The sequence below is a fragment of the Phocoena phocoena genome, chromosome 3 (assembly GCF_963924675.1).
Source record: "Phocoena phocoena chromosome 3, mPhoPho1.1, whole genome shotgun sequence".
Classification (NCBI taxonomy): domain Eukaryota; kingdom Metazoa; phylum Chordata; class Mammalia; order Artiodactyla; family Phocoenidae; genus Phocoena; species Phocoena phocoena.
This window is the reverse complement of record NC_089221.1, coordinates 53,950,372-53,966,414: the sequence shown is the minus strand read 5'-3', so window position 1 is coordinate 53,966,414 and position 16,043 is coordinate 53,950,372. Positions and strand designations below refer to the sequence as shown.

The following is a 16,043-nucleotide window of genomic DNA, read 5'->3' as shown; positions in this document are numbered from 1 at the left end:
CATCTTTGAAGGTGTTTTGTTGATGAGGATGGCGTTTTAAGGGTGACCAGAAAAGTCTAATTATTTGTAGTAGCCCTAGCACAGTGCCAACTACATAGTTTCTCTAACCACCCCCTGCTTTTTCGCATCTGCTTTGAAATCTCCAGATGAAGAACTTTCTTCACACCGCACACTCTTCAGCTTTTTCAGGAGGCAAAATCCTTTCTTAAACTATCAGGAGTAATAGCACAGTCTCTGCAGTGAGACTGTCTGGATCTGAAGCCCTAATCTACCACCTTCTACTTGTGTGGTCTTGGAGAGGTCATTTATTCCTCTAAGCATCAGTTTCTACATCTATAAAATGGGGGAAATAATAGCACCTCTTTGATAGAGTATATGATAAGGAGATATCTATAAAACAAAAGAAAACCTACTTAGACACATAATATGTGCTCAATGAATGGTAGCTACTATAATTATCATATTAGTAGTTGTAACACAGTAGTGGTAGTAGTATTATTCTCTCAAGGTATTGTGAACTCTGATGCTAAGAATTGGCTCTTAGAAATGGCATGGGAGGACAGTAATACCAAATATCTCCTATATGTCAAAGGACTGGAGAACAGACAATGTCAGCCCAGTGAGGAATACATGAACTTTAACTTTCTTTAGTCACTACCATATCTTGCATCATAATGAGGGTAGTTGCAATCCTGTTTTGAAGGTATTTCTAAGAAAAAATAGAGCCAAGGCTGGCACCCTTAACTCTTCTCTCTCTTAGTCAGACTGCTCTGTATATGGCAGTGGCCTCTACTCCCCTGGGTCACCTTGGGAGGGAACAAGAGGGGATTCCACTCCAGCCGCTTTAGCAGGCCTGAATCACGGGGTCAAGGGATGGATTTGTCCTCCTCCTGTACCAAGACCAGAAGTGGGTACTGTGAAGGTGGCCAAGGCAGCAGCTCCACTCCCTTTCTGGGATGACCCTGCTCCCTCTTGCCCTAGTTCCCAGCTCCAGCAGGTGCCACTGCAGGGTACTTTCCCTCTGCCCCCCACAGAGTGCTCTGCCCTTCCAGTGTGCCCCAGCACCTCTCCTGGTCACTCACCTAGGCCAGCTAACAAGGTGGCCTCCTCCGTGAGGACAGACTTCTGCTCCCACAACCTCTCCGATGGAAAGGGACCAGAAGCTGTTGGAGCTGGCCAAACCATTGAAGCTCGCCTAGGGTCACTAGGAACCATGACCCTGAGAGTCCATGTGACCAGCCAAAACGAACTACGCAACTGATTCATGTTGGCCAGGAAATGCACTGGGCCATTCTGAGGCTGGGTGCTCAGCTATTTTTAGCAAGAATGGGTACTATGCAGAAAGGACTTCCCCTTTTTTGCAGCAAAAAGCCACGAAATGCTGAGCCGTCAACGGCATTTCTTGTTCTCAGATTACCCTTCTGAGCACTCTCTGGCTGCCAGATTATCGAGGCCATCATAGCTTGATTCGATTTGTCAGCTCCAGGCATTAGCTAACCCTACCAAACTGGGTTGCCTCGGTCCTGTGATGGCTCCCCGCGTCGGCTGCTTCCTGTTGGCAGTGCTGATTTCTGCCAGCTGTAAAGTCGTCACCTCCTCAGATCCAATGTGCACTGAGGTGAGTCCAAACTATTTGTCTTTGTCCCGATTAAACCACCTGGAAATGTTGAGATTCGGCGTGCAGTCCTGTCCGAGCCTTAAAAGGGCAACGAGGTGTGCAGGAGTTTTTCTTTACAGTGAAAAAGGAACCAAAAACTCAGCCGGGGAGATGATCTCAAAGGTTCATAGTAGGAAGAAGTGAGGGTTGTTTTCCTCTGCAAACAATTTCCCCCAAATAATCCCAGTTGGGACATAAGATGTCAACAGGGTCCCAGTGCAAAGAGCAGACCTCCAAACCTGCTCCCTAGCATGGAGGAGCGTTTGTCCAACCTCCCAGCACATGGCCACTTCCCCAGAGTCCTGCTTCAAAAAGGTGAGATAAAGTAGAAGTGGTAGGAGAGGAAGCTTTTGATTTAACGGTTTGGCACTTTTTCAGGTGAAATTCACTCCAGCTTGCCCACTCCTTCCTCTTGTTTTCCTTTCCTCATTCATTCTTCCTCTTCAGTTTCAGCAAAATGAACACATACTGTATATATGCTCATGTGACCACCATGAATTTATCAGGCCCTATCCTGAAAACAAGGGTTTGGTTTTGTTTTGAGTTCAGTAAATTTTTTTTTTGTTTTTTTTTTTTTGTTTGTTTGTTTTTTGTTTGTTTTGTTTTTTGCGGTACGCGGGCCTCTCACTGTTGTGGCCTCTCCCGCCGTGGAGCACAGGCTCCGGACACACAGGCCCAGCGGCCATGGCTCACGGGCCTAGCCGCTCCGCGGCATGTGGGATCTTCCCAGACCGGGGCACGAACCCGTGTCCCCTGCATCGGCAGGCGGACTCCCAACCACTGCGCCACCAGGGAAGCCCCAGTAAATTTTTTATTGAAGTAAAATATACATACAGAAAAGCTCACCAGTCCTAAGTGTAGAGCTCAATGAGTTCTCACCAAGTGAACACATCCATGTAAGCAGCACACAGATCAAGAAACAGAACTTTCTCAGCACCTCAGAAGCCCTCTCATGTCTCCTCCCAGTCACTAGCCCCCAAGACCATCCAGTACTCTCACTTATATCACCAAAAATTGACTTTGCCTCTTTTTGAATTTTGTGTACATGAGACCATACAGAGTGTACCCTTCTGTGTCTGGCTGCTTCCACTCAATATCAAACGCGTGATATTTATATATGATGTTGTGTGCAGCCATCATGTGCTCCATTAATCACTGAATGGTATTCTGTTTTATTAGTGAAACTATTTATTTATACATTCTACTGTTAGTGGACATTTGCATTGTTTTCAATTTTTTGCCTATTATGAATGTTGCTGCTTTGGATATTCTTACCTAGGTCTTTAGTAAACAAATATTTATTACGTGTATAATAGGGAGTAGATGTGTTTGGTCATAGGGTACCCATATGTTTAACTTCAGTAAATATTGCCAAACAGTTTTTCAATGGGTTGGTACCCATTTATTCTCACCAGCAATGGATATGAGTTCTGATTGCCCTACAGCCTCACTGACATTTGCTATTGTTTGTTTAAGAACATTAGCTCTTCTGATGGATAGTGGTATTTCACTGGGATTTTTAATTTTCCTGATAAATAGAGTATATTTATGTATCCTTGTGTGTGTTTGTGTGTGTGTGTGTGTGTAAGTGCCTATTTCAAGTCTCTGGCCCATTTTCTCTTACGTTGTCTGTATTTTGTTTTTTGTTCTTGTAGTGGTTCTTCATGTATTCTGGATACAGGTTCTTTATCACATTACAAATATATTCTCCCACTCTGTGGCTTGCCTTTTCACTCTCTTGACATTTTTTGATGAACAGAAACCTTTTATTGTAATATTGCTTGATTTATCATTGTTCCTTTGTTTATTTTCAGTGCATATCTGTTCTGTTTAAGAAATTTTTGCCGGGACTTCCCTGGTGGTACAGTGGTTGGGGGTCCGCCTGCCAATGCAGGGGATGCGGGTTCGATCCCTGGTCCGGGAGGGTCCCACATGTCGGGGAGCGGCTGGGCCCTCGTGCCGCAGCTACTGAGCCTGTGCTCTAGAGCCCGCGAGCCACAACTACTGAGCCCACGCGCGGCAACTGATGGGGCCCACCCGCCTGGAGCCCATGCTCCTCAACGGGAGAGACCACAGCAGTGAGAGGCCCACACACAGCAGTGGAGAGTCAGCGCAGCCTAAATAAATAGATAGATAGACAGATGACAGATAGATAGATAAATAACTTAAAAATAAAAGAAGTTTTTGCCAACGCAAGGCCATGGAGATATTATCCTATGTTTTCTTCTGGAAGTTTTATCATTTGGTATTTATTTCTAAGTTTCACATGTACATTTACAGTCCATCTGGAATTGCTTTTTGCCTATGATGTGAGGTAAGAGTCAGGATGAATTTTTTTTTTTTTTTTTTGCAGTACGTAGGCCTCTCACTGTTGTGGCTTCTCCCGTTGTGGAGCACAGGCTCTGGATGTGCAGGCTCAGCGGCCATGGCTCACGGGCCCAGCCGCTCCACGGCATGTGGGATCCTCCCGGACCGGGGCACGAACCCGTGTCCGCTGCATCGGCAGGCGGACTCTCAACCACTGTGCCACCAGGGAAGCCCCAGGATGAATTTTTTAATAAAACTTTTTGTTTGAAAAAAAATGTCAAACCTTGACAAATTCTAAAATATTCTAAAAATATTATAACAAACACCCGTAAATACTCCACACAGAACCTTCCATGATTAAATGCTCTGTGTGTGTATTCATGTAGGTATGTGTACCGTAAGTAACAAAATTAGATCTATGACCAGGTTTTTGGAGGCTGACCAATATGCAAAGAGTAGCTGGAATTCAGTGTTCTGTGATTTGGACTCAGGTAACATTTTAGATGTGCTCTTGAATAACTGCTTGCGAGTGCAGGCATGCCTCCTCATTTCAAATGGGCTCATCTTGACTATTCTGTCCCCTTAAAACCACGGTAGGAGACAGTCTTTTGGGTCTAGGTATGGGGAGAGTGTTTAAGTAGAGCTCTATTTTAAGAGAGCTCCAAGTTCATGGATACAAGGGCTTCCCAATAGCTCTAGACGATGACAATGATGTTTTGATGATCCAGGGAAATGCTAACTTTTCTTGTGAGAGTGACGTACATTATTACCTCATTAATCCTCAGAGTTGGTCTGCCAACAGGGGTTATTATCCTCGATCTACAGCTGGGCAAAAAAGGAGGCTCAGAGAACACAGCTTGGTAGTTGAGAGCTGGAATCTGAACCTGGGCAGTCTGCCTCAAGACACACAGAAAAAGAACCACTTATAATTGGAGTGCCCCTTGCCTGGAGGAGTTAGACTGACAACCAAGTTTTAGGGCTGTGACCTCTTGGGAGTGTTTTGTTTTATTTTCAGAGAGTCATTATTACTCTGTGATTTGGCTCAGTCAAATTGCTATCTCTGGATAGAGGAGTGATCACCGAGGGTGAGCTGGGGTTCAGTGTCCCAGACTCCTCGTGCCCGGCGGAGCTGGCTGCTGTGGGTACCAAGTGCAGAGGAGACATCCCAACAAGTGGGATTAGCACTTGCGTGAAACTCAGAGAATTTGAAATCAGAAAATGATCTCAGCACTTGTGAGGAGAGAAAATATTGTGGAATGGCAGGGGGTTAGAGATGCAGCAGAAAGAAGCAAAATAAGATCCTGATTGAAAAAATGCAAATGAATACCTGGAGGGAAAAGGGATTGCAGACAAAGATGCAGCACTTGGGAGTCCTGCTCTGTGTAAAGGCACAGCTCTGAGGCGGAGCTGGAGATGAAGTGACCGGCACAGGTCCCAGTGCAAATGCCCATGATATGGATTAGGGACGGGCATGGGGCAGTTGTCCTGAATACCAGCTGGCTTTGTCTCAGCCCTGCTGGCTGCCTAAGTTCACATCCAGAAGGGTCCTGTCTGCGATGGAATGGCCAAAGCAGAAGAATGAGAAAGTGACTTTGGAAACTGACCCTAGACTGAGGTCTAGCGATGAAGTCTGGGTCTATAAGAAGTGGTCACGTGGGGCTCAGAGAAACCACAGGAGCTACAAAAGCGGTGGTGGGTGTCTGCCTAGAAAAGCAACTGAACCCATGGTCCTCACAGCTGGCCCAGCCCTGGGCAAAATGGCAGTGGCCACACAGTCAGGACCCAGCAATCCTCTTTTACACCCTGTCCTTTCCTGCTCCGTTGTATTATCATTCTGCTGCCCGGGAATCCTGTGCTATGCTATCAGAACTCTCCCCGAGAAAGTTTTGCTGTGAAAACTGACAGTGAATAAGATAACAATCTCACTGATATAGTTCTATGAACAATGTATAACCTGAATCAAATCATGAGGAAACATACAAACCCCAAAGGAGTAACATTCTGCAAACTATGAGCTTGGGTTCTTAAAAAAAATTAATCAATGCCAGGAGAGACCAGGAAAGGCTGAAGAATCATTTCAGATTACAGGAGACAAAAGAGACTCGGAAATGAGATGCAGTGATTGTACGGGAGTGTGGCTGTGAAAGCCGTGGCACAAGAGCCCAGAACAGTCTCTGAAATGTGTTTGGTTTTCAAATTTTCTTATGAGCTGCAGTTCTTGTCATTTGCCTCTTTCTTTAGGAATCAAGGGCAGATAGTTCATTGCAGTTTATGTAACTAGAGATTATTGAATGTTACGACCCAGGCTCGTGGTGGTGGACTTCCCAGTACTCCCGGGAAGTGTCATGCACTGGTCCTTGGGTTTTCACTGGGTTGAAACTGAGCTATTCCTTTCTATTTGCTAGGCGCTCCCTCAGGCCACTGGCTCAGGAGAGCTAGTACTCCATTCCAACTTTGGGAATCACATTAATGCAGTGAAGTGCTTAGTAAAGCATACAATTTAGTTGTCACGGGCACATTATATTCTGGAAAAGGAGGGAATTGCCAACGTCGAGCCTTTTGCTAAAGGACCAGAAGAGAGTGAGATGAATTGAGAAAAGGCCCCCTTTCTCCACGTATATATGACATCAGCTATGCCAGTGGAGACCAGAAAAGAAAAACGTCTCCTCAAAGCTAATCCAGACCTTAGCAGCCGCACATACATCTTCTCTCTAGGTCTTCCATGTTCAGGGGGGGACCAAAGAGGGGTCTAGCAGCATGTGTTTTCCCCCACCAGTCAATCAAATATGTTTTAAATGCAAAGTGTGCATTTCAAGGGCATTATGTAGATTTGTGGCACTGCCTGAAGGGCTTTGGGTCTATGAAACAATTATGGATTACAAGAAATCAGTGGCTTTCTTAATATTGTCACAATATAGAAGAAAACCAGTGATTTCCTGTAAATGAGCATGTTCACTGTACCTACAAAAAAGTGCCCAACTAATCAGAAGTTGGAGTGAATACAGGAAAAAGCAGTTAAATTAGCAACACCTCTAAAATGTCACACTTCAGAGCAAAGGCGGATGTGTGCCATCTTCTGTTTCTAACTAAGCAGACCTGTTTGCAACTCAGGATGAGGACAGCTGCTGATTTAGACTTTCATGGGGCAGGTCTTTCCCAGTCCAGGGCAATCTCAATGGGGCATCTAGTGAGACCCCTGTGTGGCACAGAGAAAGCAGGGCCTGAAAGGTTGGATGAAATCACATGGAGCCTGAGATGAGCTGAGAGATGGCCTATGGTTCTGGGATGTCTTTCTTCTTTGTATCCCCAAGTGTACTCTTCTTGGAGATCATTTCTTTCCTTCCCTGGAGCCTCCCCATGCAAAATATACCCCAACAGACCTTCATACCTGCCCCACGATCCTTTACCCTAAGGCATCATCCAGATAAATTACGAGCCCACAATTCTATAGGCTTCTAACTAACCCCTTCCCATTTTTACCTAGTTAGGCCAAGATCTATAACTTGAGTTTGCACTTCTAGCAAGCAGTAAACAACAGACGTCAGAACACTTGACTCTCCTGGGACCCGGAATGAGGAAGTCCTGTGAATTTATGTGCAGGGCTGTGCCCAAATGTTAGGTCTGGTACCAGCAGCCTACAGTTCCAGAGATTTAAAACTCAGTCATTCTTCAAGATTACAAGACCCATGACCTAAGATCTGTGCCATGCTGCTAGTTCTTTTTAAAAGAGGTTGTATTAAGAAAATTTCTAAATATGTACAAAAGCACTTAGTTACAGGGAACCTTGCGTGCATCACTCCACATTCAACAACCATCAACGCTTTGCCTACTGATTTCCGCTATCCACTCCTTCCTTTCTTGCCAAAGTATTTTAAAGCAAATCCCAAGCACCATGTCATTTTGCCTCTAAATCCTTCAAAATGCAACTCAAAATAAGAACATTTCTCCTACATAACGGCAAGGTCATTATTATTAACAAAATTCACAGTTTCTTAGTATTCTCTAATATCCTGTCCTCATTCAAAGTTCCCTGATAAAATGTCTTTTCCCAAATGCTTTATTTGAATCAGCATCTAAAGAAGGGCTACTCTATGTCATATGATCCAGAAATCCCACTCCTGGGCATATGTACAGACAAAACTATAATTTGAAAAGACACCTGCACTCCAATATTCATTGCAGCACTATTTACAACAGCCAAGACATGGAAGCAACATGAATGTCCATCAACAGATGAATGGATAAAGAAGATGTAGTATATATATATATATATATATATATATATATATATATATATATAAAATGGAATACTACTCAGCCATAAAAAAGAATGAAATAATTCCATTTGCAGTAACATGGATGGACCCTAGAGATTATCATACTAAGTAGGTCTTAAAGAAGAAGACGAATACCATTGATTTCACTTATACATGGAATCTAGAATACAGCACAAATGAACTTATTTACAAAACAGAAACAGACTCACAGACATAGAGAATAGACTTGTGGTTGCCAAGGGAGTAGCGGTGAGGGAGGATTAGAGTGGGAGTTTGAGATTAGCCGATGCAAACGATTTTATATAAAACAGATAAACCACAAGGTCCTACTGTATAGCACAGGGAACTATATTCAATACCCTGTGATAAACCATAATGGAAAAGAATATATATATATATATATAATATATATACACACATACATATATGTATAACTGAATCACTTTGATGTACACCAGAAACTAACATGACATTGTAAGTCAAGTATACTTCAATAAAAAATTTAGAAAAGAAGGGCTATTCTATTATCTTTTGGTCATGTCTCTGAAGTAGCTTTTGTATCTGTCTCTTTTTATAAGAGCAGCCTCCTCTCTCGTCTCACCCCCTTGCTCTCCACTTCCGCCAAACATCACTCACATGTTGATAAAACGAAGTCAGTCATGCTATGGAATGCTCCACCTTCTGCCTTTGGCTGACTGCTACCTTGTGGTGCTGTTTACCTGAAATCCCCCAAATCACGTATAGACTGAAAGTTAGGCCTAAAGTCTTGATTGGATTTAAGGTTAAATGTTTTTGGCAATACTTCATAGATGGTGCTGTGTACTTCATACTGCATCACACCACAAAGAATGTAATATCTGATCATATTCTTTTGTCAAAGCTAATCTAGAATTGATTTGTTTGTTTCAAAGTGAAAGAAAACATTTCCATGCATCCAAAATCAAAACTATAAAATTGCGCTCAGGGAAGCCTTGTTTTCATCCCCGCTCCTCCATCTGGTTCCTTCCTTTCCCTTAAATATAACCAGTTTGCGGTTTTTCCCCATGGTTTCTTCTTGTAAATGTAGGAAAATACACACATACCTTCCTCACACAAAAGGTAGCATACTGTATACCATATACAATATATACTAATAGACGTTCTGCACCTTGCTTTTTTCACCTTACGATAAACCTGTATATCACTCCATTATCAGTTTATGGAGATCATGCTTATCCTTTTTTCAGCTACACAGGGCTCCATTCAGTGAATATACCATATTTTGTTCAAGTGGTCCTATGTGGATGGATAATCTGATTATTGCCAATATTTTGCTATTGTAAAAAAATACTAAAATGAATAATGTTATGCATAAGTCATTTTGTGTTTTTCCAAGTATTATATTTGGTGAAGATTCCTAGAAGTAAGACTGCTGCTCAAAGGATAAAACATGTAATTCTGCTAGATAGTCAACCATATACCATATACTGTCTGATATTAATTTACATTGTTTCTCTCATCAGAGAGAAGCCAACAAGACATATAACTGTGAAAATTTAGGTCTCAGAGAGATTCCTGACACTCTACCAAATACAACAGAATTTTTGGAATTCGGCTTTAACTTCTTGCCTGCAATTCAAAATATAACCTTCAGCAGACTCATAAATCTTATCTTCTTGGATTTGACCAGGTATGTATCTGCGTTCCTTGCGTGTGCTTGATGTCTCACTTAGGTCAAAACACAACTTGCATTCAAATTGTTTCCACAACCTTCTTTTGGGGCACAGGGACAACATGCTTATTCTGCATGTTTGCCCTTTCCCATGAAATATTTTTATACAGGTAAAATATAATTTAAATAAGCACCAATCAATGGAGAGGAAAGCGGCTTGTTCTCAAACTAGATTGTGTCAGCAGTGCTGTTTATGAAGTTCTAAGGAATATCAATAACAAAACTGAAAATAAATCTTCTACTAAATCAGACGCCACATCATCGTATATTTTAACATAGTTGACTCTTAATGGGTGTGACATTTTAAGAAAAAAATTAGAGGAGAAATACATGCCATCTACTAATTTTTTCCTGAAAGTTGGTAAAAAAGAGTTCCATTATTTGGTTTCAGAGGCAGAATTAGGATTCTAAATGCTGAACCAGCTCTTGTGAACCAGCAGGCAGAAGTATCATAAGAAAATAAGGGAAGAGAGTGAAAGGGAAATGCAGCTGGGGTGTGTGTGTGTGTGTGTGTGTAATGGGGGAAGGGGCTCCGTATGTGGATGAGGTCTGCACCCCTTGCAGCAGCTCTACTTATTCTACTTTGGTCCTTCAACTTAAGCTTCTACAGAGCAGGAGAGTATTCACATACATAGAACTGTACGTTCACATCTGCATAACCACCAGTGGGAGGTAGGTATGGTACTTACTGCCATCCCACTTGTGTTAGATGGGAAAACAGAGGTTCAAGGAGATTTTATGAGCTTGCTTAAGGTCACACGGGAAGGAAACTGGGACTCTGCTTTCCTGACTCCCAGTCCAGAGTCCCCCAAATAACCCTAGGCTACCTCCCAGCCAAGACTCCGTTAGATACAACTGAGAGAAAGCCTTGCCCTTTCAGATCTTTCTGTTACCTACCTAGCTTTGCCACAAAGAAATTTACTTTCCCTCTCCTTTACCATTTCTCATTTTCAGATGAGATGAGTTTGACCACATTTTTAAGAAGTGTTGGGCCAGGATAGCTTTTGTAGCTGAAGGACTTTTATTAGTTTCCTCTACTGCTATTTTGAAAAAGTGATCAAAATAGGACCTCATACTTTCTAAAACCTCCTCCTCTGCTCCCCTCCCCACCTGTTATCTGGCCACAAATGAGGCACTGTTTTTATCGCTTAACACAGGCGTGGTGTCCTTAGCTTTACTAACTTGCTCTCTATCCCCTTTTCTCATTCTTCTGTCTTGCTTTTCAGATCTTCCTCTCTGGAATCATTTTCCTTTCTCCTAAAGCACCTCCTTAGACATTTCTTTAGTGAGTGTCTGTTAGCAGTCAACTCCCTCAGTTTTTGTTTTTCTGAAGATATCTTTATTTCACTCTGATTCTTGAAAGATAGCATTTTCTGGCGTATGATCCTAGGTGGACAGTTGTTTTTTTCTCGGCCCTTTGAGGCTATCATTCCAGTCTCCCACTGTTGCTGTTGGGAGGTCATCTATCTGTCTAGTCGTTCGCACGTTGGCAATCTGTCTTTTCTTCTCTGGACATTTCGAATAGCTTCGCTTTGTCCTTGGAATTCTGTAATATCACAGTGATGCACTGTGTAGATTGTCAGGCTCCTTGAATCTGAGATTGGCGTCTTTCATCAATTCTAAAATATTCTAGCCACTATCAATTTGAACTCCGGTTTGCCCCCATTCACTCCTGTATCTTCTTTGGATCTCTGATGAGACTTATATTGCATCCTCTTATCTGTCCTTTATATATCTTAATCTCTCTTTCTTGTTTTCCAACTCTTTGTTTTTTGGACTACATTCTAGGTAATTTTCTCATATTTACTCCTAGTCCATTAATATCCTCTTCAGCTGTGTTTAATCTCCTGTATAAACTATCCATTGGCTTATAATTTCAATTATTAACTTCTCCCACTTCAATAAGTTTCACTGATTCTTCATTTTACAAATATGTGAGATCAGTTTTAATATTTTTTCCTTCATCATACTTTTGGTTCTTGGTGTTACCTTTAAACATATCAAACAGGGCTTCCCTGGTGGCGCAGTGGTTGAGAGTCCGCCTGCCGATGCAGGGGACACGGGTTCCTGCCCCGGTCCAGGAAGATCCCACATGCCGCGGAGCGGCTGGGCCCGTGAGCCATGGCCGCTGAGCCTGTGTGTCCGGAGCCTGTGCTCCGCAACGGGAGAGGCCACAACAGTGAGAGGCCCGTGTACCACAAAAAACAAAACAAAACAAAAAAAAACCATATCAAACATATGTTTGACAAAAGCATCTTTATTATATGTTCTGATAATATTCAATACATATCAGCTATGTAATATATTCTTTATATATCATATATATACATATATATGATATATATATATATACATACACATTATCAGATATATCTGATAACTTTGGCATCTGCTACCTTTTAAAATCTGATTCTGTAGAACTTCTTTTTTTGGCTGACTTAAGCTAATGTGTTTTCCTTATGTGTTTAGTGAATTTTATTTTGAGCTCATTTTTCATGTGGAACTTTGTGTAAATCTTTGTTTAAAATGTTTTCCTGGAACTAGATAATGCCAATGAATTATTAATATTTTCATGTGTGACAATGGCATCATGGCTATGGAAAATAAGCCTATTTTTTTGGAGATGCATACTGAAATATGTATGGAAACCTAGGATTTGACATAAAATAATTTAGGAGAGAGAAGTAGGTATAGATGAAGCAAAGAAGCATAAATGGCAAAAATGTGAGAATTGTTGCATTTGTGTGAAAGATATATGGAAGTTCATCGTACTATTCTCTTTACTTTTATGTACATTTGAAAGTTCTTATAAAAAATTAAGTAAGTACATGACTCCAGAAAAGGTTTCTCTTTACTTCTGCTAGTTACCTAAAGTCACTACCATCCTGGAACTGCTTTAAGCTAAATTTTCCACTTGGGTTTCTTTGGGGAAGTCCACAGAGGTAGCATAAATTCAGGCTACAGTCCTCATAGGTGGAAGCTTCTGGTTAAAGGATCGCAGAGGAGACTTTTGTTGTTGTTCTTGTTGTTGTGTTCTACCCAGAGCCAAGGCCAAGACAAAAGCATATCCTAAAGGTCTCCCTCTGTGAGTTTTCTTTTTTAAGGTCACCCATTGAAAGGATGCTTTGAGGGTCTTGGTAATTTGCAGGTTTTGATAAGACCTCCTATCCTGTCCCCAAGTTTGTCTCCTGACACTGGTCCATGTGGCTCATTAACACCCAGGCTCTAGGCCACTGGGGATTGGCAAATATTGACAGATATGACAAAACTAGCTCCAGAACTCCCTTGGTACTATGAATTCAAGCTTCCCTTTGACAATGCATTTCTAAGTAATTCCCTTACTGACCTTCAGGGGAGCTGTGTGTGTGTGTGTGTGTGTGTATAAAATCCAGTATTTTTAGGTGTAATATCAGGATGGGTTTCTCTGAACCTCTAGTGTTCCATATTTCTATGGGGCATTTTCATATATACCATTTGAATCACAACCATTCTACAAAGTAATCATCGTTGCTATAATTTAGAGAAGAAAAAACTGAGGTTGAAAAAAGTTGTGACTTGCCCAGGATGACACAGATTCATACTTTACATAGCATATGTTATATATTATGCAGTATATAAGACATATTTTATATCATTTATAATAGTAAATAATAGTTTGATTTTGCCTACAATCAAACCACTAAGCTGTTCCAAACACAAACCTCTGAGAGTTCAATGTAAAATATCTGGAAAAAAATTCAAAATCAGAGTGTTCAGATCTGAGGCTAGTCATTAACTCAACAGGCCATCTGAAGGGTACTGAAGAAAGTTTATTATGTTTTACTTTGAATAATAATGTACACTGTTTTTACTATACACAAAAGATGGCTTTGCTACTATAGGTCACTGTGACAGAATTTTTTTCTTTTCCCTAATTAATTCTTATTAAATACTGTTATCTTTTTAAGGTGCCAGATTAACTGGGTACATGAAGATACTTTTCAAAACCATCATCAACTGAACACCATTGTGTTAACTGGAAATCCCCTGATATTCATGGCAGAAACGTCACTTACCGGGCCCAAGTTGCTGAAGCATCTTTTCTTAACCCAAACAGGAATATCCAGTCTTGAGTTTATCCCAGTGCACAACCTGGAAAACTTGGAAAGTTTGCATCTTGGAAGCAACTGTATTTCCTCCATTAATCTCCCAGAAAACTTCCCAACACGGAATCTGAAAGTCCTGGATTTTCAGAATAATGCTATACACTACATCTCTAGTAAAGACATAAACGCTCTGGAACAGGCCACGAACCTAAGCCTCAACTTCAATGGCAATGACATTAAAGGCATTGAGCCTGGGGCTTTCAATTCAAAAATCTTTCAAAGTTTGAAATTTGGAGGGTCTCTCAACTTATCTGTTATATTGAAAGGTCTACAGAACTCTACTATTCAGTCTCTTTGGCTGGGGACATTTGAGGACACTGATGACCAACACCTCACTTCAGCCACATTTGAGGGACTTTGTGACATGGCTGTTGAGAGCATCAACCTACAAAAGCACCATTTCGATGGCTTCTCACCTTCTACATTTCGGTGCTTCACTGGACTCCAGGAGTTGGATCTGACGGCAACTCACTTGAAAGGATTACCCTCTGGAATTGAGGGTATGAACTCTCTCAAGAAATTAGTTCTCAATGCAAATAGTTTTGACCAATTGTGTCAAATCAATGCTGCCAGTTTCCCATCCCTTACAGACCTCTATGTCAAAGGCAACAGGAAGAGACTTGACCTCGGTGCCAGGTGTTTGGAAAAACTAGAAAATCTTCAGAGGCTTGATTTAAGTCACAGTGATATTGAGGCTTCTGACTGTTGCAATCTGCAACTCAAAAACCTGCCCCACTTGCAATACTTAAACCTGAGCTACAATGAGCCCCTTGGTCTCGAGGATCAGGCGTTCAAAGAATGTCCTTGGCTAGAACTACTGGATTTGGCCTATACCCACCTGCGTGTTAAGGCTTCACAAAGTCCTTTCCGAAACCTCCATCTCCTGCGGGTTCTGAATCTCTCTCACTGCCTCCTTGATACCAGCAATCGGCACCTTCTAGAAGGCCTGCTGGATCTCCGGCATCTGAACGTACAAGGGAATCGCTTTCAAGATGGGAGCATCTCAAAGACCAACCTACTTCAGACAGTGAGTAGCTTGGAGATTCTGATTTTATCCTCTTGTGATCTCCTCTCCATAGACCAGCAAGCATTCCACGGCCTTGGGAAAATGAGCCACTTAGACTTAAGCCACAACAGCCTGACAGGCGATGGCATGGATGCTCTCAGCCCTCTTAAGGGGATCTACCTCAATCTGGCCGCCAATAACATTCGCATCATCCCATTCCATCTCCTCCCCACCTTGTCTCAGCAGAGCACCATTAATTTAAGTCACAATCCCCTGGACTGCACTTGCTCCAATATCCATTTCATAACATGGTACAAAGAAAACCTGCATAAACTCGAGGGCTCGGAGGAGACCGTGTGTGCAAATCCCCCACCTTTAAGGGGAGTTAAGCTGTCTGATGTCAAACTGTCTTGTGGGATGACGGGTATGGGCATTTTCTTTCTTGTAGTCTTCGTATTCCTGCTCATCGTTCTGCTCATATTTTCAGTTAAATTTCTTCTTAGGTGGAAATACCAGCACATTTAGTGCTGAAGATTTCTAGAGATAGAAAATAAATATGTTTAGCAAAATTGCCCTCAGTAAAGGAACTGTTGTTTGTTAGTGACCAGACTTTTCAGATGGGTTCCTGGAGCTGGGTAGGGATTCCCTGTGCTTTGCTGAATCCCAGAACTAGTAAGTCTCCCGGGAAGGTAAACTGACTAGGGCCAGAGGGCCAGATGCAGCTGTGAGAGACACAGAGCCTTTTCCTCACACGGAAGGTGGCTAGAAGTTGAGAAGGACCCATGGCAGGGAAGGGCCGGGAGAGTAACCTACTAGGACGCCGTCACTTCCATTCATGAGCATCCTTTGAAGCACCTCCCACCTTGACCCTAAAAGGAGGTCATCAACTCCCACAGCTTGGCAGTGCCAAGGACCCCAGCTCCCCAGCTCTCTCCCCCAC

General features: G+C 42.2%; 1 protein-coding gene across 1 annotated transcript; it reads left to right on the top strand.

Annotated features, from left to right (window-relative positions):
• The first annotated feature begins 1,369 nt into the window (after positions 1-1,369).
• CD180 (CD180 molecule) lies at positions 1,370-15,672 on the top strand. Its single transcript, XM_065874355.1, has 3 exons — positions 1,370-1,618; positions 9,744-9,910; positions 13,900-15,672. Exons 1-3 carry the CDS (start codon positions 1,529-1,531, stop codon positions 15,626-15,628), a joined length of 1,986 nt encoding a protein of 661 aa, XP_065730427.1. The 5' UTR covers positions 1,370-1,528; the 3' UTR covers positions 15,629-15,672.
• Positions 15,673-16,043: the final 371 nt, after the last annotated feature.